Consider the following 24126-nt stretch of genomic DNA (forward strand, 5'->3'; position numbering starts at 1 on the left):
GCCCAGCCCTGCCAGCAGCCAGCCCGTGCAGCCTCTGCCCTGCAGTGCTTGCTGCTCTCCTGCAAGCACAGCTCTGCTGCACAGAGCCAGCCCCTGCTCATGTCCTGCTCACCATCGTCGCTGGTGTGTGGCTCTGTCCCGTTGTCGTGGTCCACCTCATCGATGGTGCCCGGCTCACTGTGCGGGCTGTCACTGCAGAGAACACAGTGGTGTCACACAGAGAAGGACACCAAAGCACCCAGCACACCTAATGGTGCTGGAGCCCCCATCTCTGGAGGTGTACAACAAACAACTGGACGTGTCTAGGTGACAAGGTGGTGTTTGGTCAAAGGTTGGACTCAGTCTTGGAGGTCTTTCCCAGCCTAACTAATTCTGTAATTTGTGATTCTCTGATGCTAAGATTTCTAATCACAGCAGATCCCAAATAGAGAACAGCAGACACACCACAGTCACCAGGCCCAGAATGTCACATTCTGCTGGCTCTTGTGTCTTTAGCAGAGTTTGGAAAAATTAACACAAAGTTAATAATAACCAAGTTAAATGTCCCATTCCCTAATTCACAGTGAGCTTTTGCTCCTCTGCTGCACCAGGAAGGAGAGTGGCACGTGAGTAGTATCAGGCATGGTGAGGTCTCAGAAATGGATGAAACTTGTAGAAAATCAGTTCAAGGCTGTTACTGATCTTGGTTTGTTAAACCCAGACCTGAATGCTTGGTTAGAATTCCAGCAACAAAGGGAACTGGAAGGTCTGGGTTAACCTTGGGCCAAAGGATTTCATCCAACCAGAAAATTATGATGGAACTATGGGTCCTTACTCAAATTTTCCAGCCTAGTAGGAATTTGGATAGAATTTAACTAAAATTCTGTTTTGCTGAACACGCTTCTGTGGATCTGCAGCTCAAAAAATTCTCCTCAGTATTAGTATTTGCACTGGAAAAAGTTTCCTCTGATGTTTTTTACCAAGGTTCATAACTTGTGAGTCAGCACAAGAAAATGAAACACCTGGTGAAACTGTCTGTTTTGACTGGTTTAAATCAAATGCTTCAGTGTGCAAGAGCCTCTTGGCCTGATGAAGGTGCTTGTAGGCAGGAACCCTGCAGAGCTCACCAGTACTCCTCCCCTCCGGTCATGCACTTCTCGTAGACAGGCCCTTCCAGCTCTCGGTGGCTGGGGAAGATGCCCTCGTGGTGAATGATGATGGTTTTGATGACCTCATTGACATGGGCCTGGCAGGACACCGGATCCTGCCCGTCAGGAATGTGCATCAGCGTGGGCCCGAAGCAGATGGCCAGGTTGTAGGGATCCATCATGTTCTCATCACTGTACTGGGACAAGCTGCAAGCACACGAGTGAGGGAGCTGCTGTTCCTGGCTGGGAACAGCTGCCAGCACAGCCCAGCGCCCCGGGCTGCCCCTCCCGGGCACACAGCCACCAGGCTGGGCAACAACCAAAGCACAGCTGCCCATGGCAACACCACAGAGGGCTCATGCAGCAAAGCCCAGGGAAAAGGGACAGCAAGGAGGAACTTGGTGAAGCAGGAAAACAGACTCACTGGTTAAGGAAAGCGAAGAGGTATCTCATGACCACGATGACAGCCCGAGGCAGAGTGACAATGATCTGCTGGATCTGGTGCACTCTCTCTGCAGGGTTCTCAATTTCTGGAACACATAGATAGAAAGAACATCTTTAAAAACCTTTTCAGGACCAGACAGCTCAGCACCAGAGGGACTTGTTCCAGATCTAGCGGCCCAGTAAGCGAGGAAAACAAAAGCCTGTCTCCAGAGGTCATCTGTGAGCTTGGTACTGAGATGCAGGAAGAGAATGGGGGACACTGCTGCTCCAGCAGGGAACTCTAATGTTCAGATGCAGTACCAACAGCAAATAAAGACATTTCCATGGGCTTATTTTTAAAAGAAATGTTTATGCATTATTCATTTCATTCCTCAACAACCCCTCTGTTCCTCAAAAGCCTGAGTCAATGTGGCACTGAAAACAGAGCGCTGCTTGATTTTCTAGGGCAGATTTTTAAATGAGGTTCTTATTCAGGTTACCCTTCTGTAACTTACTACCCAGTTATGCACAGGATCCTTCAGAGCCCCTCCACTCCTGTCTCCTACTGCTCTGAATAGGAATTAGAAACTCCTAGGAAATAGGTTAGCTGACCCAGTGCAGAGTCAATACTTTCAGATTCGCTGCTCTCCACAGGAGTGCAGAGCTCAGAGCTGCCATCAGACACCTGCTCCCTCCCAGGGGAAGGGGGGTTACTCAGGGCTGTCCTGCCTTTAACCCTGTATTCTGTACAGAGCTAATCCCATGGCTGCTGTTTCACAGGAAGCAGAGGACAAGCACCAGAGCTTTTCTGGAGCAGGTGGATCACACTGAAGTCTTGTTCTGGCTCAAACTATGCCATTTGATAATCACAAGAAAATTCACTGACAACATGTAGCTAGGCTGCCATTTAATCAAAATTCTGAACAAAATCTGTCCTCAATACCAAGATGCATAGCTTTATAGTATTTCACATGGGGAAATTTTCCATTTGATTGATCCCATTATTGCCTGCTGGGTTCTCTACTTCTTCAGTTTTGTTTTACATAAGTGTATATTTGCTTAAAAAAAACCCCAACTAAATACAAACTGGATAAAACCCTATGACAACAGATATCTGCTGTGACACTCAGAGGAACAAACTCTCAAAGCACTTGCCTTTCTCACTTAGCAGAATGTTTCAACTGGGCAAAACTCAGGAATTGACAGGGTACCCATCACCACTGCCCACACAAGGCCAGCCCCATGTGGACCCTGCAAAGTGCCTTTTGACCTGTCTATTGCCCTTGTGCCTTTGAGGAGCTTCCACATAAATCCCCAGCTCCCCAAGAGCAAAAGGAGAAGTTTTTCACCCTGATGAGTCTGGGACACCATGTGTGCAGCCTGTGTTTATGTGTGTTTCTGTGGCCCAGTCAGCTGTACTTCAGGTCATCTTTGTAACAGGAACAAAGCACTTCAATTTATTTAAAATCTGTCCTTAATCAAAAGGTTGCAAGAGCACCAGGAAGAGAAAGACGAGGAAAATGAAGAGTCTTGTTAAAATTGGAAAAATAAAGAGAGATAAGAGAATAGCACCCAGAAAATTAATAGACAATGTCTGCAAAAAAACTCCCAAAAGCTTAATAAATCATGCAAATTAGCATGAACTAGGGCTGTGTCAAACACAAGCCTATCTGCAAGCACACAGGCAGCCGTGTCACCAAGAACATTCTGGCACTGGAGGGGACCCATCCTCTTCTCCCAGGCTGTGCCCTAAGGCTCCCAGCTCTGCAGCCCCTGTGGAGGGCAGCCAGAGAAAGCACAAACTGCAAATCCTTGTCCAGGGCATGGAACTGGTACAGAACCGACCTCCTTTGTCTGTCTCATGTGTGCTGTGCTGCTTTACACATCAAAACTGAATTTCTTAAATCTACCACATAAAACAACTGTTCTTGAGAAATCAGAACACATTCTTCTGCTCTGGAACAAGCCCATAGTGCCCTCCAGGTATCACCTCAGCATCACTAGACTCCAGCAGTTATGAACATGCACACTCAGAAGGGGTGAAAGCACCGCGGGCAGTGAAGCTGAGACAAGACCTTGAGCAGTTCCCCCACTGGTGCCCCTACAGCTGAGACACCCCAACCCCAAACAACCCCAGCATCTCTCCTGTAACCTGTAGCCAAAATGGGCAGCACTTCCATCACCTCTGAAACATCAAGCTCATTTTGGCTCCTTTGTTGCCCCCAGAGAAGTCATTTCCTGTCCCCGCAGTGCTGCCGGTGCACACTCCTGACATCCCAACAGCTCTCCCTGCCCATGTGCCACCCTCCCCAGAGCAGAAACCCCTGTCTGCAAGCTCAGGTGCACCTGCCCCCATTCAGGGCTTCTCTCATCCCACCCACTTCTCCACAAAGAGCTGCCACATGTACTTACTTATAGTAGATATCAAATCTTGAAACCTTTCCTTAGGAAAGAGGGGGTTTTCCAGTCCTCGGAAATACAGCTTCAAGACTCCAGCCACTGAGTTAATGTCTCTTTCATTCTGATCATCAGCGAGGGGGTCTTCACCTGCCCAGAGAAAAGGTTTTATATGCATCATCACCATCAAGCAGGACTAACACAAGTGGTTTTCCTCATTTAGTGGAATACCCGAATTTCCCAGGGTTCAGAAACCCTCCTCATGTGCAATTTGCAATGCTGATTTTTCCTGAAAACCAGTTTTACTGGGGGATTTCAAACCTTTCCTGAGGACAAGGATGATATTGGTTGTTCCTCCTTCACCATTTCCAGCTCAGCTCATTTTTTGCATTTCCAGCAGCAGCCCAGAAAGCTGAGGAGGTCTGAATGACAGTGAGTGAGAGCCTGAGAGGACAAGCTGGGCTGGAGGATACAACTGCACCTCTGGAATGGACCCAGTGGTTCTGGATAGCTCTGTACTGACTTAAATCTGTGAAAGGATCTCAATGCCCCCAAGATTTGCATACTAATTAATCTTAAATTGGATGTGCAAATCCTCTACCCTTTGACAATCCTAACACTGCCTTATCCATTGGCCCATCCACCTTCATCCTGATCCTTCCAATGCTGCTGAAGGATTAAGGGTCACTACTCCCAGCAGGACTGTCCCTGTCACAGCTCCCCTCCACTCAGGACAGAAGGACTGCTTTCCCTTTCTCACTGGCCTGGCATGCTGAGTGATTTTCCCAACAGATTCACTGGCGAGACCTCCACAGCCAGCACTGGTACCAGGGCCAGGGGGGAATGCTGCACCTCCCTTGGCAGACTGCTGCAGGAATCAAGGATCCCCAGCAAACTCTTTTATGCTTTTGTGATTTAATGACCATGGAAAAGACCTCTGCACATACCCGTACTTCTCATACTCCTTCCCTGGGTGACTCCTTGCTACTGCCAGAGACACGACACAGAAACCCAGAAGGGATAAAACCTGCTTGTGTCTCATAGCAGAAATGGCTTTACCACAGGCTTTACACCATGGCTAATGCACCCAGCACACAACACCTCCCACCAAGGATCCCTGCTCAGGCAGGACATCCTGCAGTACCTGCTCACCCCAGCTACACACCTCTCTCAAATGAGTTCTTGATGTCATTGACTTCCACCTGGGAGCCAGGGACTCTGAAGATGCCCTGTTGCTGGAGGCCTGGAAGAGAATAATGCTTTAGGAGAGATTTCTGGAACTGTTGGGCAATACCTGCAGGTAAAAACAGCAAAACCCCAGGAGTTCATACACCAGACAGGCTTGGACCAAGCAGGGACAGCCTGCTGCACCTCACTTCTGCTCGTGTTCTCCAACCAAGGCCCCCAGATCAAGGTGCTGAAAGGGGTCATGGCCTGAGCAAACAATTTAACCCCAGCACGTGCTAATAAAACCTCACCATCTGCCAGTCATCCAATGCTGCCCCCCAGCCATTGCCATGGAGAATGGACTGCAGGCAGCCCTGGGGGTCTCTGCTGGATCTCACTGCTCACTCAAGTCCTTTTCTCCTTGGCAGGTTTCCGTGGCTGTATGGAGCCAACTTACCGTACAGATTGATGTAGCGGATGCAGCTTTCCACAACAAGTGGAATGGCCTGTCCTGAATCCTTCAGGAAAGGAAAGGAAAAAGACAAAAAATTACTGGTCTGTTGCTAACAAATAGACCATGGGAAATGCATTAAAGACTGTAAAACCAGAGATTTGAAAATTAGTGGTGTGGAGTTTAGTAAGAGGACAGGCAGGGAAAGGAGGTGTTACAAACACAGAGCCATTGAATGCGCTGAGGATACTGTGTGCAGCCAAAAACACACAAGAAAGCTGTCACTAAGGTGTGTGAAACATTGCTGCTCCCTGTCTGGCTCAGACAGGAGACTGCCACGAGGGATCACAGCTATTCCACACCAAAGGTGGAATGCTGAGCTGAAATAAAACTTGTGCTATACCTGGCTGATGGAATAAGCTTCCTATAATACAGCTTATAACAACATTTCCACCAAAGGATAGAGCCATTGTCAGCAGGTGCTAAAAAACCCAACGAACACCACTGTGTATGGAGTGAAGTGCCTGAGTCTGAACCAGCGGTGAGTTCTGCCTTCCCCCAGGCCCCTTGTGGCAAAAGCTCAAGCCAGACACGGGCCATGTCTGACAGCCCAAGCAGACACATTTCTCTTTGGGATTCTGGTTGTTCTTCCAGCAGAGCACAGTGGCATCTCTGGGCAATTCCCTCCACCACGCAGATGGGCCTCCAGTAAATACCTGATTCCTCGTTCGTGCATTCCTCCTTCCTCTGAGCACACAAAAGAGCAGCAGAGTGGAAAAAAGAGAACAGATTAAGCAGGGATAAGTTCAGTTAGAGGTAAGCATCTCCTTGGGAGGCCATGAACGCTGAAATGCAATGGCAGCTTAGTGAGGGCCAACACAGGCCTTTGGGCTGTCCCCTCCCTCCCAAAGCCCTTCGGCACACGCTGCACCCCAGCCTGGGGGCCTGCAGTGACAACCTCTCGGATTCCTCCCTGTCTGAACCTCTGGCGTTCCCAGGAGCCCCAGGACAGGGACAGACCTTGCCTGGGGCACAGGCTCTGAGGGGGGCACTGGGCAGCCATGGGGGCACTCGCTGCCTGTGAGGCTGCGCACCCCAAGGGGTCTCTGCTAGCACGGGACACTCCTGCACAGATAGATTTCTAGAGCAGGTAATTCCTCCTTCTCAGTGCTGAACAGGCTGGGATTTAATGAGCATTACTTTTTTAAAAACCAGTTTAAGTCAGGAGTAATCACAAATCCTAATGGGATTACAGGCTTTGCCAGCAGGGCCAGCACTCTCTGTGCTGGTGCTGTGTACAGACACTGCCCTCGGGCTCAGGGCTGAGCTGAGGGAATAAACCCCAGCCAGATGATGCCTATTAGACACCTAATCCAACAGTTTGTCTTTAGTGCTTCCTAAAGTGTTTTCACTGAAGCTTTCTCCAGAGCAGGATTACAGGACAGCACCTGGCAGGGGATGAGCCAGCTGGGCTGGTCCCTACAGATGGATTTGTGTGCCAGGCTGAGGATCACCTGTCTGCCCTCCAATACAGCCACACATACAACAGCATTTCTACCCCAGGCTGGCAGTCCTTGAAAGTGGGAGACACTTTCTGGGGTCACTGTATCTTCTTTCTCAGCCACAAGGATGGATGACCACCAAAATGTGGTCCCATTCCCATTCCATCATGTGGAAAAGAGTAAGGGGGATGTGTCTGTTGCTCCTTTGAGGGCTGGGCTGAGCTTGCGCAATCTTTCTTCTCAGGATGGGTAGGAGCAGCAGGACGATGAGGACACTCATCCAGCACTGCCTCACACTGCACATGGGTGCACATACTCCACGGGTGGGGTCTGGAGCACCAAGCTGATGGGACAGGGACACCAGGAACGCACAAGGGCAGCTACGGAGAGAAATCATCACCGAGGCAAAGCTGTGCTGGCCACGCCAGCTGGGTGCACATGAGCCACAGGGACCCCTGAGGATGGCAAGCAGCCAGGACAGGAAAGCCACCATTCCATTCCCAGCATTTACAGACACTCCTGCAAGCCAGCAAGTACCTTAATGAATGTTTCCATATTGCCGTTAAAGAGCTTATGATTATAGACTGAGAGAGGCCTAGGTCTCCTCATTTTCTGTGGCTTAGGGGGAAGACATGGGGGCCTGGGAGAAAATGGAATAAAATAAATCAACAAAACACCAACATAAATGCAATGACAGGGTGAGATCTCACAGGTTATAACTGAAAATAAGAAATCAAACAGAAAAGTCCCTCTGTGAGGATTTCACATGCAGCCACTCTCACTGGTGTGTCCCACACCAACACCACTCCAGCAGGAAATCAACAGCATTGGTGGTCAGCTGGAGTTAACTCCTGCCTCCCACCACCAGCTCTGCACTCCCTCAGCCTGAAGAGGCACCAAGAGCAGCTGAGGAGAGGAGATATATCCAAAATAAACCACAGCCACTCCAGAAAACACTGGGGTATTCCTGTTTGTTCCTAAACAGATTTCGTTCTGCTCACAGAGAGAGGCCAGAATGAGGACAGTGGGAACACCTCCACCCTCCTGTACCTAACTCCAGTTTGGAATCCCAGGGATGGGGATGACCCTCCCACTGCTAGTGACAAAGAAGCCAGAGAAGCCTGTGACAGGTTCCAGTGCAGTACTGAGGACACTGGAGGGCTACTTTCATTAATGCTATTCCCAGTCCAATTCCTCTAAATAATGAAGGACATTAAGTGTCTAGATGTAGAAAAACACCACAAAATCCCAAACAGATTTCTGCCCTGCCCTCTGTCGCAAGCACAGCTGCAAACACGTACAAAACTGGGTGCTGGGACACAGAGTTCTCACAGAATGGACACAGACACTTCACACAGAGCTCGGTGCAAAGGGGACAGCAGGGGTCTGCTGCTTCCCTGATCAGATGCCTCTAACTAAGCAACTTGACTCTACACTCCTACAGCTTCCAGCCACTCCTTGGAGTGTAACTGAGGGGCAGAGGTGACTGCTGCTCCTTGGGGCACCCAGCCCTGCCCCACACACGGCAGGGACCGTGTCTGCAGCCCCCAGCCAGCACCCTGCACTCACCCCTGGGGTGTCGGGGCAGCTCTGTGATCAGAGGCACCAGTGACAGCCGTGACAGCTGATGTGGCAGGGAGCAGGGCTATGGCCAGCTCCTCAGAGTGTCCCACACTGCTCAGGAGCACAGCCCCTGCTCTCTGAACGTCCCTTTCTGTCCTGGCAGAGCCTCGGGGCCCGGCCCTGACGCCTCTCGGCCTGGTGCCGGCAGCATGAGGCGGCTCCTTCCTGCCTGGCAAGGCCGCCCAGGCTGCACCATCTGCTCCACCACCTCTAACAGGGAATGGAGCTTTATTTTATCAAACACAAACAAGGTTGGAACAAGCTCACACACAGAGAGGCTGTGCATGTTCCAGGGAGCTGCTGGAGGCCTTGCTGGCCTGGTCTCTCTGTCAGAAGACCAGCACACTCCTCTCGAGCCACTGCAGCTCTGTGGAGCTGCTTCACAGGCTGGACACGGATCAAAGCCTCCTCTCGGTCACATTTACCCCAGCCCTAGCTCCTGCAGCACAGGGATGAAGTCTGTGATCCAGGTGTGCTCTGCACTCCAAGGCAAAGCAGCCAGAGCTGGGACTGGATTTCAGGGACATACTGAAGTCCTCAAAGGAAGAGGGATGGCAGGGAGTGAGTGGGCACCCTCGTGTCACCCTGTCTGAACACAACCCCATCTCAGCTACACTCCAGGGCACTGCAGCGTGCTGACAAAGCACATCCAGGCACATCAGAGCCAGCCAGCCAGAAACCACACTGCAGTAGAACCAAGGGCTGCTTGCCATCCCCTGATCCCAGCACTCCAGGCCATGCAGCTGGGAAGCAGGATGTGTGCCACAGCGGGGCTGGGGGTGGGTAACTCAACCCCACCGAGCTGCACCAGTAGCAAAGCAAATCCCCCTTCCCACAGCCCCTCCTGCCAGCACCAGCCCTCCCCTGGAGCAAGCAAGGGGAAGAACGTGCTCACCTGGTTGTTCCACACTCAGCTCTTTCACCTGTAAGAAACACAAGTTCCCGTTATCCCACCACATCAGCCACCACCAAAGGACTGCAGAGCACAGCTGTGCAGCTGCTCACACCCCCACTGCTGGTTCCTACACCCCAAGGAATGGCTTCTGGCAGAGAGAAGCTGCATTTGGGGAGGAGAGATGCCCACCTGGTGCCCCCACCATTAAAAGACAGATTAGAAATCTAGAGGGAGAAGATTAGAATCTTCTGGGGGAGAAGAGGGAGAGGAAGGAAAGCGGCACAGGGTGGGAGTCAGTGGCAATCTCTGCTGCTGGAGAAGTAACCCAGCACTTCAGCACACAGTATCAGACTCAAAGAGAATTCTCTATGTGCACTGCCAAAGAAAAGCGGGAAGAGTAATCCAAGGAAATCATGATTTTGCATGTCACTGGTTAGCCTGAGCAGCAGCAGCCAGGCACAGAACCATCAGGAGAACACACAGGTGAGGCTGACAGATGACACATGGTTTAAACCCTCTCAGGTGGCTGGAGAATCCTCCCTGGACCTGACCCCAACTCACCTTCTCCCAGAGTTTGCTTCAGCAGGTCGTGTTTAGCCTGGAGCTTTGTGATGAGGTTGCTGCCATTCAGATACTCCTTAAATTTCTGGAATTAAAGAGCACACAGGGTGGGTTAAGCACCACAGCCCCTGATGGACATTCACTGCTGCACCACAGGGATCAGCAGGGTCCAATCACTTCTCGCTGCCCCAGCCACTGCCCTGATGGTCTCATTAGCCTGGTCTCCTTGGAGCTGCCCCTCCTGCCCGGCAATGCAGGGAAAGACAATGAGTTCAAAGCTGGCTTTCTTTTGTCAGGCTTCTGGGAATGGCCTAGGAAATCAAAGAGGCTTTCCCTGCACTGCCAAGGCTTTGCCTCTGTGCAAACCAACAAAGCCAAGCAAGAACCCCCAGTGCCTGAGCTCTCCTAGGCAGGGACTGCCAGGTGCTCCACGCAGCAGGTGACACTGTGCAGAACAACTGCCCATCCCACAGTGAGCCTGTGGACACCCAGGAACACTCCAGAGCAAGGCATTATACAGGTCAGAGAGGGAGACAGGAGATGGAAAACAGAAGACAGAGAATGGGAAAGATCAAATCTCTGCAAAAACTGCTAAAATAATCCCAAGCACAATTCCAAACAAAAAATTGCGATTTCCCTCCCAATTTACAATAATATTTTTAAGAGAAAGTAGAAGCTCTTCTATGCATATGTAATACAGCACAAGAAGCTGTTTACCATAGGCTATGACCACATGAAATGAGGGAGATTCCTGGTGAACTCATGCCTGTTGCCTGTATTTCAGGTACCAGAACACAGACCTGAGCTCTGCCCAGGAGTGCAGCATGGGAGCTGCAGGGCAGGCACACACACCACAGCCCAGCTTCTGTGCCTTCCTTGGCACACGAGTGGCCTCAGCTCATCGTGGGCCAAGGGCAAATTTAAGCTGTACAGGCCAGAGAAGAAGACTTGGCTCCTAGCTCACAGTCCTGAAGGCCTTCCTGAAGGGACCCTGGCTGGTGGCCCATGGTGAGGCCATCTGGAGTCTGTGCCCTGCTCTGTGCCTCTCCTCCACTCAGAAAGTTTTCAATCTCATCTGGCTGCTCCAGTTGTTCCCTCAAAGAGAAAAACAAGGCAGGCACTGGACTGTCAGTCCCTATGTAGTGTCCTGCCACTGAAATGCATTCCAGACCCAAATGTGACAGAAGACAAGTACTTAAAGAGACTGAATTGGTTCTTGCTCTTCACTAATGAGCACTTAACTGGGCCTCAGCCCTGGCAATTAATGCTTCGTGTCCTGTATGGCCTGAGCTGAGACTCACAGTGAAATAGAACATTTCAGTCTCCTGCTGGTTGGCTCTCCTCTTGGCAATGTTGATTTTGCTCATGTAGGTCTCTGATGCAGCTGATTTGACCGACTCAGTGGAGCGGCTGTGCTGGAAGGCATCTGAAACATCAAAATCTTCCACTGTCAGCATGTCCTGCAAGGTCTGCATTGTGGCATCCAGCGTTTTCCGTACCTACCAGAAACAGGACAGCGGTGAGGCAGACTGGGAAAAGGACCCATCTTGAGCCAACCACTCAACAGGCAGCTCCTGAGCCCTGGGCTAGCACTGGCTGCGGTCTGTGGGCACCTCCAGCCCTGCCACAGGAGGGGCTCCACACCTGAGCACACAGGAAACCTCCAGAGGAACAAGGCTCAGCAGCTCTGCCCACAGACCTGACCTCTTACCTCTTCATTCTCAATCTTGAGGGTGGCCAGCCGAGACTGCAGCTGGTGGTACCGCATCAGCAGCTCAGTCTGCACGGGCTGCTGGGCGCTCACCTGGCACACCTGAGACAGGAGACATTCCACAGGTCACACACGGTCCAGACACGCATTTCCACACCCACGCAATTCCCTCCAGCCCCCACGAGCTCCTGGCAGCCTCCAGAGAGGCTGTGTTGCCGTGTGTCCCATCAGCAGCTCCCCGGAGCTGGGCCAACACCAAGTGATTTGCACTCGGCCATCTCCCAGTTACAGCAGGTTAATCACAGCTCCCCTGTGCAGATCTGTGGGGCAGAGAGAGCCGAACCGTGGGCTCCCTAATTGGGAGAGACACGGAGCAAGAGGCAGCCTGAAAGGAGGAGCCCTAACGAGCCAAGAGTCTCATTAGGAAAGGAAACACAAAGAGCAGTGAGTGAAGGCAGCCGAGAGGGGTAGGGAGTCAGGAACAATTTCATGTTCCTGATGGAACATGGTCATGGGGAGGGCCAGGCTGGGCCCCTTTGCAGCCCCACAGGTGAGCACGTTACCTCATCCCCCATGTGTGGCTGGAACTCGAACTTCAGCGGCGGGCAGAAGACCTGGTTGCACATGTCCATGATGGTGTGCTTGTCGCTCCGTGCGTCCAGGTTATCCACGGCGTTCTCGATGATGTCCAGGCCCTCGTGGCGGGACGTCTCCAGGTTGTACTCAGCTGACAGGTACGTCCTGAAGGTCCGAGCAAGGCTGGCGTGGAATCCCAGATCGCAGCACTGAGAAACACAAAGGGGGGCCTGGTCACACAAACACTCCCAAACCATTTCTCAAGCGCAGATGGGTGTTGAAGCAAGGCATGGCAGTGGACACCGTGCCCTGCAGCGTGTCACATCCTGCTCTGTCCCTGCACAGCTGCCTGCCTCCCACCATGGAGCAGCTCCTCATGCTGCTGATCACTCTCGTGTCCGTCTTGGGGAAAATGATAAAACTTGGAGTTAATTGCTGCCAAAATACTGTACTTCAGACAAAAAACTAGTTTTAAACGTCCTCACTATAGCTGAATTTGGCATGTCAAGTGTCATACCAGCACAGGGATTTGCTGCCCTGGAAGATCCATCAGAGCTGAGCAAGTCCAACCTGTAACCAATCCCCACCTTTGTCACCCAGCCTAGGGCACTGAATGCCACATCCGGCTATTCCTTGAACGCCTCCAGGGATGGAAACTCCACCACCTCCCTGGGCAGCTCCTTCCACTGTCTGACAACCCTTTCCATGAAGAAATACCTCCTGAAATTCAGACTGATAAACTCGAAGTGAAATCCAAAAGCTCAGTTGGTGCCACAAGCAGCTCCAAGCCAAGAAGGTGTCTCATGCTCAGAGCCGATGTGAGGAGACACGGCTCAGCTCAGATCACGTCACAGCAGGGCTGTGCTTGCTGCAGCCTCTGCTGGAACCAGCAGGAGCAAAGTTACACTGGGCCAGTTCCCAGCCCCACTGCTCCCCTCGTCTTTAGAAGCTCCGAAGCCCCATATGCAATAATGAGGAATTTTGTAAAAATTATTCAATTGTCACAGCCTTCCATTTATCCTGCTTCTATTTAGTTTCTAATCACATTGAGAGTATGGGCAGTTATGGACTGGCACAGACCTGCCTTGAAAAAATCAACAAGCAACACAAAAAAGATAAGGGGTGAATTTCCATTTGCTGCTTGGGGCAAAACATCATTTTGCACTGCAAGTTTATGCCATGAGAGAGTTTCAGCATGAACATCTGCACCACTCCAGGCTGTACAGGAAGCCCAGAGGTGGGACAATGCAGCCGAGGGGCTGCCACTGATGGGCAGGGACCAGGGCTGGGACCCCTGTGCCAGCACTGGGGGAGGACCAGCACTCCTGCCATGACCAGCTGACCACTCCACCCTGGGAATGGACTGTGCATTATTCCCCAGCATTTCCCAGCCCTCACCCGTGTTCTCCCAGCCCCTGAAATCACAGCTACTTGGCTACAAAAAACCAGGAGGCAATATCTGCCACTGCTCAAGGGTGGGAATTCCCAAAGCACACAAAACTGAGCCACTACAAGGCAAAGAGCTGAATGCCACAGAACCCAAGGAGAGGGGCTCAGGGCATTGCCAGATGCTTTTAGGAGAAAATTCCATGTGAAATGTTTCCTTTCTTGTGCTGCTGGCCTCGCACTGAAGCCGGCAGTGATTTGCTGTGCCCAGCAATCAGCTGCTCCTGAGAACCAGGGCAGGCACTTCCCGCACACACTGCAGCCCTTGAAGTCCCTGCTGATCAGCACCGCGCCGGCTGCTTCACACACGGGTGCCCAGAGAAGAAAAGACGAAGCAGGGACTTCCACGCAATTCCCAGAGGAACACACAATGGGGAGGGGAAAAGAAAAAGCATGAAAAAAAAAGACTTCAAACCGAGGCTCCCAGCCCCAGAACAAATGGCATTTTCTCACCCCTCTCATCCCTTTGATGGCAAATAAATTAGAACCACAAATAATAATCCCCAGCCCTTCTGCAGCGCCTTTCATCTGCCAAGCTCAGAGCTCCCCAAGCATTAATTCATCACGTCTGGTAACACCCTGCAAGGGGTGGAAATATCCCAGTGTTCAGCTTGAGAAACAAACCAGCTCCTGGAGCTCAAGCAAGCACGTTTGGCCAGAACAGCACGGAAGCAGCCAAAGACCTGTGTGCCTCCCAGCACCCACCCCAGAGCTGCAGCAGGGTGCACGCACTGCTCTGTGGCTCCGGCAACTTCGAGCCCCTCTGTAATGTGAGAGGCTGAACCTGCACATGAGAGCCTCACCTGAGCAAGTGGGACCCTGGAGTAACACCTGGGTGCCCTGCAAGCCTCCCCTTCACTTCCCAGGCAGAGCACTAATGCCTCCAGAGGACCAGCACTGCCTGCAAATGAAGAGCCCAACTCATTTGCTCTGCTCCGTTCCCTCTTCTCTGCATTTTTTCCTTATCTGATTTTAAAAAAATATTCTACATTATTTTTAATTATATGCATAATATATAATAATTATACGACTATTTTAATTTCTGGCCTGCACTTTCTTGACATTGCTGCAAATCCCAGAGCTGTACTGTGCGGCAAGTAAATCACAGAATCCCAGAATGGTTTGTGTTGGGAAAGACCTTAAAGATTATCCAATTTCAACTACCCTGCCATGGACAGGGACACCTTCCACTAGCCCAGGTTGCTCCAAGCCCTGTTCAACCAGGCCAGTAAAGCTAACTGAGGATTTTTGGCATAACTTTTTGAACTGCTGTTTTGGTTCCCTAACTTGACTCAGCTCATTTTTCCAGGGACCAAACAATATGATGGTTCCATGTAACGTTGAATTTCCTCAGAGTTCCCCTCCTTTCCTGGCTTGTTTGGCTCAGATACAGCAAACACTAATCTGAAGGGAAGCAAGTTGCTGCTCCAGGACTCAGAGGAGGCTGCACACGTTTTGGCAGATCGGTTCGTATGGACACCGACTGTTCCATTTTCTCTACTGAATCCAGTGATATCTTTCATGTGACCACTTCAAACTGTCTTGCAGCCATTTCCCACAGAACTCCAGAGGGATGGATAAGGAGCTTTATCTCCTCTTCGCATACATGGACAAAAAGATTAAGTTGGTCACACAGTTAATGACAGAAATGAGCCAGGCCCAGGCATTTAAACTGACACACGTGTCATCCAAGGAGGAGCCCCATGCCAGACCAAGGCTGATTTGATCTGCCTCTATATTCCTCCCTTCCTTTCTAGGAGGAAACAACAAGGCCACTGGAGACAGAGGGGCAGCCGGTGCTGTGCCCCTTCACGGCTCCTCTGCTGGGCTTTCCAGCGCTCCTTAAGCCACAGCCCTGGAGATCTCCCACCCTCACAGAGCAGCTGGGCCCTCTGCCTCGCCAGGGCAGGAGGCCAGCACGGCTTTGTCACCAGCCACTGCTCTGCAGGGATGCCCAGGGAGCAAGTGATGTCCAGGCTGTGCCTAAGAGATGGCACCAGGGCAGCTGGGATTCGGGGGAAACGCCGGTAAATTGGCTGCTGCGGCGTCCTGTTTGCATCTGTGTGAAATCAGCAGTCACACGTGGCTGTTTGTGCTGGAGATGGAGGGTGTGCGAGCCCCTCGCCTCTCCACACCCCAGAGCCAGCCTGGTGCATCCCTCACCGCTCCCTGGAGGGTGCAGGAGCCGGCAGGAGCCACGGGAGAGCAGCCCTGGAGCTGCCCCGGGCTCTGCTCCCCCTGAGCCCCTTCTCACCCACTCCCTCCATGGACTCAGCTGCCCTGCACAGACCCCTCCCAGCACCACTGGCATCCCATGCCCTGGATCCCTTTCTTCTGGAGCTGCTGAAGCCCGTCTTGTCTCACCCTTGCAAAACACACCCAACTTGTAAAAAAGCCTGCTCAGATAAACTCCTCTCCCTTTCAGGACATATATATATATATATATATATATAAAAATATATAGGACACCTGTGCTCAGCTCACACATCCAGTATTTTGTTTCTCTGGTGAACAGAATTTATAATTGGGGAAATTTCTTTGCTCCATGTTAAAGATGCTTTAGTGAAAAGTCCCTGAAGGGATTCCTGGAGTGCAGGAGAAATGCCATCTGCTGACTCCAGTGGAAGTGCCAGTGAGGAAATAAAAGTTGAGAAGAATAATATAAAGAGACAGAATTAAAATGGAACTCAGCAATTCTCCAGAAAATCAAAGTTCAAAAAACTCCACAAAAGTAAGTCATTCTTGCTTAAAAAGTAATTAAATGAAAGAGAGAATATACACCACAAAAGCAGAAAGCCTGCAGATAAATCAAGGTGTTCTCACACCTTGCCATTCAAATGTCTCCACTATCAACTTACTTGTTTTTTAACACATCTTCAATAATAAAGAGAACAAAAGGGACATAATGAAGAGTATTTTATCATATATCAAAATCTTGAAGTCATCAGGGGTTTTGCATCAGACTTTAATTAATTCTCAGAAGTGTAACTACATGCTAATGGGCTAGGAAAGGAGGTAAATACTCAAGCAGTTTTTTAAATGGTACATTTAGGTAATGATGGTAACTCAGTGCTTCAAGCTCAGCTACTTATGCATTCACTGAGGCAACTCCAGCAGGAAGAAACTGTACTGTGCAATCTACACGCTGTGGGATGCCTGTTAAAGGAAGAAGCAGAAATCCCTTCTCTGGGTAAATCCCTTGCTTGAATCATCTCCAAGCAGTTTGTAGGAGTCACCAGTGCTCAGTCCCTGTCCTTGCCATGACCCTGCCTCCAGCAGTTCCTGCCCTGAGGTTATTCCCTTTGAGGAGCAGTGGGACAGACCCCAAGGTGCCCTCCCCAGCCAGGACAGCACTGCCACGGGTGCTGAATTGCCACCAAAGGCACCGAGCAGTAGAAAGAAAAAACCCCCTCTGCTTCAGCACCAAAACCAAGGCTGTGTCTGACCTTAGGAAGGATTTCTCTGTCTCAGACACAGAGTAACCAACGGGCCGAGAAACCTCAGTCTCACCTGGCTCACCCCAAGGCAAATGCAATTCACAGGACACGTTCAGCCCCAGTTAGGACTGTCCTGAAGCCCCCAGACACCCCTTCCCCAGCACACAGGAGAGCAATTAAGAGCTGAGGCAGGCTGGATGGGCACAGGGGAGGGACTCACGTCGATGAGGTCGGAGACATCGTGGATGTAGTATTTGCTGACGGCTGCGTTGGTGGCTGCCAGGTTCAGCAGGTAGTCATTCCTGGCTTTTGTACACTTCAGCTTGTTTTCAGAATACTTGGCTTGTCTCTGAAAAAGCAGAATGGAGTGTCAGAGCACAAACAGGATGGTACTGGCACCGTTTCTCCTGCCACAGAGCCCCACAGCACCCTGTAGCCTGGGTGTGATGAGGTAATTAGTGAAACTTGTATCTGGTATGAAAACAGGGACCTTGCCAGGGTGGAGGAGATCCCATCTGAACACCCCTCACACTGTCAGCCAGCCATGGTGAGTGCATCCTGCTCAGAGGTACTTGGAGCCCCTGAGCACAGCTGCTGCTGGGGATTTTGGCATCAGTCAAAACCAGAGGGCCAAATTTTCCCCCTGGAAATGCTGACATATGTTTGGACTTGCTCCAGATGTGTGCAGCTGTATGAAAGTGGAATCTGGCCCAGAGGCCCAAGCTACACAATTCAGAACAGGACCCAGAATTCAAAACTGTAGGAAAGCAGATGTGCTCCAGACCTGGGACATCTGCTCAGGCAGATCCCTGCTCTGATGGCTGAATCAAAAGATTAACCCTTTCAAGAAGTTCACTGCTAGAAATGCCCCAGGACTGCATGAGCCAGTGAGCAGATGTGTCCTGGCTGGGAAAGCTATCTCCTTTTCTCCAAAATTAACACAAAAACTTGTAGAGATCCTGAGGCCAGGGTGATTTGCTGAGGCTGAGATGGCGCAAAGGGTTTTGCCTAGCAAATCCACCTGAATCCTGCACTCTCACTCCCAGACAGTCTACAGAGGAGGAACACTGGTATTTTACAGATCCAACTATTCTTCTGCCAGCAGGAACAGACATGTCCCAGTCTCCTGGAGCAGGGTCTGGTGTCCAGACCAGCAGCACCACCACGCCAAGCTGGACACCCTGGTGCCTTCCCTCCTCAGCACAGCCTCAGGGGCCCCTGGCACAGCCAGGCCCCAGCACCCCGTGGCCTGAGCTGCTGGTGGAGAAGCAGCTCCCACCATCCCTTCCAGTCCTGTCCTCCAGAAACCATTGCCCCCAAGTCCCTCCAGCTGCCTGTCTCAGCTCTCCCTCCAGCCAGCCAGCCAGGAAAGTGCCACGTGGCTCCTGTGCAGGTCCATCACCCCGTGCAGGGCTGCACTGCCCATCCCTGTCATGCCACCCTGACTCTGAGTCAAACCTTCTCTAGACGCTGGTCCTGGCCCTTCTCCACAGCCAGGAGCAGGGAAGACACTTGTGATGGCCTCCTTAGGCTGCCATCCAGCAGAACACACACACGAGACACCGGCCTTCCTGAGCCCTTCCCAGAGATCCAGGAATGGCCTCACAAAGACGAGGCTGAATCCAACCCCAGCTGCCTGCAGAGCCCCAGCCCAGCTCCCTCCTCCTCCCCTCTCACCCACCTTCTCCTTCATCTTCTCAATCTTCTTGACGGAGCTGCGCCGCTGAGGCCGGTCCTCGTGTCGCAGCAGGTTCACACTGATGTCCCCTGACTTGTTGAACTGCTTTTCTTCCTGCTTCTCCGCCTCCTTCAGCTTGCTCTCGGCACTGATGCTCTCTGCATGGTACATGTGGTAGGTCTTCATCACCTGCAGACACAGGAGGCCATGAGCCACCTGCCCACGATCACACAGGCACCAGAGCAGGACAAGCCAGCAGCCCTGGCCAGGGCAGAGGGGCCGTGGAGGCCACAGTGCCATTAAGGAACAAAGTAGGGAGGAAAGCTTGAGAGATTAATCCCTATCACAATCCTACTTCTAGAGGCTCCAGGATGGTCTAGAACTGTGATGCCACTCAGTCCCACCGTGGGGACATGAGCCAGCACACATCTGCAGCCAAAGAGCCAAAGAGCACCCACCAGCAGGGAAATAAGGAACAACCTCCGAGCTCTGCAGTTGGGAAAAGGCTCCCCATGAGCAGTGACTGTGAGGGAGGCCACAGTCACTCTGAACTCCGTTTTGACCTAACCCCTCTGTCCCTACTCTTGGACTTGCTAAGCCATCAGACAGCCCTTGCTCTGCCACCCAGACAGCAGAACCATCCAGAAGTGGAGGAGCTGCAATTCCCAGGCAGAAATGGGGTTTGTCTCCTGTCACCATCTCATCCTCCCCTTGCTGCTGCCAGCAGGACACCAGGATAGGTGCAGCAGCACCTTGTCCTTCACATTCCACATCCAGGAGGGGTGATGCTGATCCTGGAACACTCTACAGGCAAAATTCCACCACAACCTTCCCTTTCAGAAACAGAAGCCCAAAGGGCACACTGGATCACTTTAACAGAGCTGGCAAGAGGGACACATCTGCTCCTCTCTCTTTATGCCTTTAGTCACACTGTCCCCTTCTATCACCTCCCCCTGGGATGTGGATGGTTTATTTCACATTGCCTTGACACAGCCACAGTGCCCAACTGCTCAGTGCAATCAGCCTCAGCAGGGCTGGGACACTCTGGGGCGAGCTGGGATGAGCTGGGACACTCTGGGACACTCTGGGATGGGCTGGGACACTCTGGGACACTCTGGGATGGGCTGGAACACTCTGGGATGGGCTGGGACACTCTGGGATGGGCTGGGACACTCTAGGATGAGCTGGGATGGGCTGGGCTGCCTGAGGCCCAAGGGTTAAAACAGAGCAGGAACCCGCACATGCAGGGATTTTTACATACGGCTTAGAGAAGAAAACACAGTTTTGCTCAGCTGTGGCTGTCAGCAGGAGCCAGGAGTGTGACTTGGAGCAGGTCAGGCTGAGCCACATGATCCCTCCTCCTGCCAAGCACAACCCTCAGCTGAAGCAGGCTCCCAGCACCGCATCCCAGCACAAACCTCAAACCTCCCCTGCAGGGAGATCCCACTGCAGGCACAGCCAAGGGACAGTGAGCAAAGGCTCCTACCTTGGCCCTGAGCTGCTGCGTTTCCAAACCCTGCAAATTCTTAACACAGATCCCAGCCACATATTTCAAACTGCCTTTTCTGCAGTGAATGTCACAGAAACAGATAATAATAAACCAGACAATTCCTGGGATTTTCTTAAAGAGAGAGACCGGAGGGTTTCACTGAGCCCTCCTCATCCTCACCATCTAGATATTTTTGTGAAACACCCAGAGGGAAGTGAAAAAGCCAAGTGCTGTGTATCAGGGCTTCAGGCAGTGAGAGGAAAGGTTTCTGCAGCACTCACAGAGACCCTGACACAACATGACAGAGAAGCCCAATGAGTAAGAGGGGTCCAAGTTGCAGGTTTTTTGTGAAATCCAAAGGTTATGGGACAGTTACCCAACCAAAACAGACACCTTAAACAGCTCACAGTGTTCCTCACCAGCTGCCCTGCCACAAAGCTCACTATTGGAAATTCAGAGGATATTTCTGTTTAATATCTGCCTTGATTCTGGCCGGGGCCAACCTGCACTGCAGCAATCAGCCCCTGATCTGCAATTCCCTCGTGCCATCTCGCTGCCTGCAATCAAACCACGCTGGCCCTGGCTTGCAATGCTGTGACACAAAGACAAACTGCCACAGCTGCGTCCTGGGGAGCTTTCCTGCAAATCAGTTAATTAGCTGCAGCGAAGGAGGAAAAATATGTTCCAATGTTCATTAGTTATTTAACAACACGAGTTGTGTTTTCCATATTAATTACATGTTCTGGATAAAGGCTGTTGCCAAAATACTGGCCATAAATGGCACTGCTGGCAGTCTCCAGCTACAAGGGCTTTGTTCTCCTCAACAGCTCATGCCCAAGGTTCTGACCCAGGGAGAGCAGAAATGGGGTGACTGTGACAGGTACAGGCTTAGCCCCCCCAGCCTTCTGCCTTTAGCAGCTCCAAGTGGCACCTCTCTGCTGGAATCCATGAGGAGGGACCAAAGGAACGAAGCTGGTTTTAATTCACAGCTGAACTATTTCTGCACAAAACCATTCACAAGCATCTCCACTTCAGAATGAAAGTCATCCGCTTCCGTTTTGATGAAAATCAGTGTGGCTTTGGTTCTCTCCATGCAGAGTCCACAGGGTGACTGGCACCAGAACAGCAACAAGGCTGAGTTAAAATCAATGTGGTTGTTTTGGCTTAAGTTTGAGACAGAGAATGCCTGAGAAGCCTGTAAAAAATTGTAGTTTCTGCCCAGTGCACAGAATTCCCCTCAGAGAGGCTTAAAGAGCAGCCTTGCAGGGCACGGATGAGCTGTGGGTAGAGGCCCTGTGCTGACAGCAGACAAGGGACATTTCTCAGGAGGCAGCAGCCTGGTGTCCTGAGAGCCAGGCCCTTTTCCCGTGTCTGTTTTTGTCAGCAGCCACAGCTGCCGTGCTGCCTGTGGGCACCCAAGGTGCTGCAGAGAACTCACCAACAGCAGCTCAGCCCCAAAGGTGTCCCCAGCCACCCCAGCACCCCCAAGCCAGGGGACAGCTGGGCCCCTTTCACCTGATGGCTCAAGGACAGAACTCTGAGCAGCAGGAGCTGCTGGCACCCAGCAGATGTGAGGTGACCCTGACTGCCCCACAGGCTTTTTCTCCGTGCTGTTGAAGCCAGCATGTCCCTTCCCTGCTCCTTCCTGCCTGGGTGACACAGCCAGTTTGTTATCTCAGCAGCAAGGCTGAACACAAACACACAGCTGCTCCAGTTTCACCATTCAAGCCCATTCTGCTCAGCACTCGGAGCAAAGCAGTGAGTGGGAGAATCTCAGCTCCTGTGAGGATGAGCAGAATCGCCCTCTGTGCTCCTCCCCGGCCACCGCTCGCACCTGGGACCCCAGCGTGTCCCTCGGGGACGGGGCTGTCACTGCCTGGCTTCAGAGCACACAGGTCCACAGCTATCCAGGGCAGCCCTTGTGAGTCTTCCCTTGCTTTGCATCTGTCATGCTGCTGCTGTAATTAATCTTAAATAGTCACCACCCCTAACACAGCTTGTGACATTCAACTACCAACAACACACTCCCAAATCTCACACAGGCTTTTTAATCTGATCTGCTGTCCACCCACACTGCAGGTCTCACAACAATCAAATCCTTCAACAGCCAATGTGGGAACAAACCTGTTAACAGGAGATTTATGGCAGAAATTTCAAATACAATCATTCATGCTCTGTTGTTTAGGCCTGTTTTTCAAAAAGATGAAATGGAATGATTGTTTAGGAATAAACCTACTGCAGTATTATTTATGTACCAGTTACAGATACAACCAAAGAAAGCAAATACATTATCTCAATTTTCCAACAAAAGGCAGACTTTATACGGTTTTGTTGCTCCTAAACCACAAATAAAATAAATTTTTTAAGAAAGCAAGTGCTCCAGGGCAAGAGGCAGAAGCAACACAAAGACTTTTACTACCCTGCTATGAGAACCTGCTTGAAGAGCCATGTCCTAACTAACAGCACATGACCTCACTGGGAGGCACAGACAGCTCTGCAGCCCAAGAGCTCCTTGGGGCACAAGAGCAGAGCCTCTATGAGCCAGAAGCTTTCTGCATTCCCCAGCAGAAGGGAAATGTTCATGTTCAGCCATCCCCCCAGGCTCACAGGAGCAGGGAGGTGTCCAACAAACAAGCACAGCCAGCTCAGAGCCACTGGAAATCACCAGCCCAGGGGCTGAGCAGGGCCAGAAGGTGAAGTGGTGCTGGAGCCCTGGCAGGTGAGAGCACTGCAGAGCCTGGGATCACACCTGGATCACACCCAAACATCCTCACCATTCCCAGCCCAGCTCCAGGGAAGCAGCTGAGCCAGCCCTTGGCCTCGGGCTGCTGGGAAATCCAGCACTGCCAGCAGGGAGAGCCTCTCCCAGAGGATGTCAGGGGAAGGAATGGCCATGCAGCAGCAGGATGGCCAGGACAGAGCCTCCTCAGATGTGCTCTGCCAAAGGCCCCTGCTCCCCACGCTGCCGGGGAATGGTGGCATCGGCTCTTCACTCACCGTGTAGAGCTCATTGGTGACTTTCAGGAGCTCTTCATGCATCTGGAGGCCAATCTCCTTGCTCTGCAAGACAAAAACGAGAGGAGGTGAGACTGTTTTGCTCAAAACTCACAGTTCTGAAATGAAAATACATTTCAGAGGAATCATAAGCATGAATACACAGTGCAGCAAAATCTCATGCAGTTTCAGAACTGCTTCGTATTCATTTGAGGTTGATGTTTGCCCATGGATCACCCAACCTCAGTTTCTGAGACCATAAGGAGGAATTTCACATAATTTAACTTATTTATCCTGCAAAACAGATGAATCTAAAATTAAAGGCAATACTGCTTTTCCCTTCGACTGGTAGAACTCATTCCCAGCCCACAGTCAACTCCCCTCTTGGGTATAACATACAACATTCTCCCCAGTTTGGGGACTGGCAGAGACTCACTTTGAGACTGGCAGGGTGCACACAGCCATTTGTGGGTCTGCAGTTCCCTAGACTGGCACTCTGCAGCCCCACAGCATCACCTGTCAATCTGTCTTGATCTGAACACTCTGCTGCTCTGTGATTAAACACATCTGCCATTTCCAGCCAGTGCTGGTATTTCAGAGCAGACATTATCAGAGCTCCCCAGCACTGGCACCCCAGGTTTATGTTTCC

General features: G+C 51.4%; 1 protein-coding gene across 2 annotated transcripts in view; it reads right to left on the minus strand.

Annotated features, from left to right (window-relative positions):
* Positions 1 to 24126, minus strand: part of SRGAP3 (SLIT-ROBO Rho GTPase activating protein 3) — a 72905-nt gene that overhangs the window by 8089 nt on the left and 40690 nt on the right. The window contains exons 4-18 of one of the 2 annotated variants that reach the window (XM_015641159.3): positions 23481 to 23543; positions 18998 to 19183; positions 17537 to 17665; positions 12421 to 12642; positions 11858 to 11959; positions 11448 to 11645; positions 10147 to 10231; positions 9586 to 9613; positions 6282 to 6312; positions 5572 to 5632; positions 5113 to 5190; positions 3963 to 4097; positions 1552 to 1657; positions 1107 to 1334; positions 113 to 192 (exon numbers count right to left, since the gene is read on the minus strand). In XM_015641159.3, the coding sequence (XP_015496645.1) occupies positions 113 to 192; positions 1107 to 1334; positions 1552 to 1657; positions 3963 to 4097; positions 5113 to 5190; positions 5572 to 5632; positions 6282 to 6312; positions 9586 to 9613; positions 10147 to 10231; positions 11448 to 11645; positions 11858 to 11959; positions 12421 to 12642; positions 17537 to 17665; positions 18998 to 19183; positions 23481 to 23543 (1732 nt within the window). Of the gene's footprint in view, positions 1 to 112; positions 193 to 1106; positions 1335 to 1551; positions 1658 to 3962; positions 4098 to 5112; positions 5191 to 5571; positions 5633 to 6281; positions 6313 to 7604; positions 7708 to 9585; positions 9614 to 10146; positions 10232 to 11447; positions 11646 to 11857; positions 11960 to 12420; positions 12643 to 17536; positions 17666 to 18997; positions 19184 to 23480; positions 23544 to 24126 lie in introns of both variants that reach the window. The other variant, XM_015641157.3, reaches the window with a different exon arrangement.

The sequence above is a fragment of the Parus major genome, chromosome 12 (assembly GCF_001522545.3).
Source record: "Parus major isolate Abel chromosome 12, Parus_major1.1, whole genome shotgun sequence".
NCBI lineage: Eukaryota > Metazoa > Chordata > Aves > Passeriformes > Paridae > Parus > Parus major.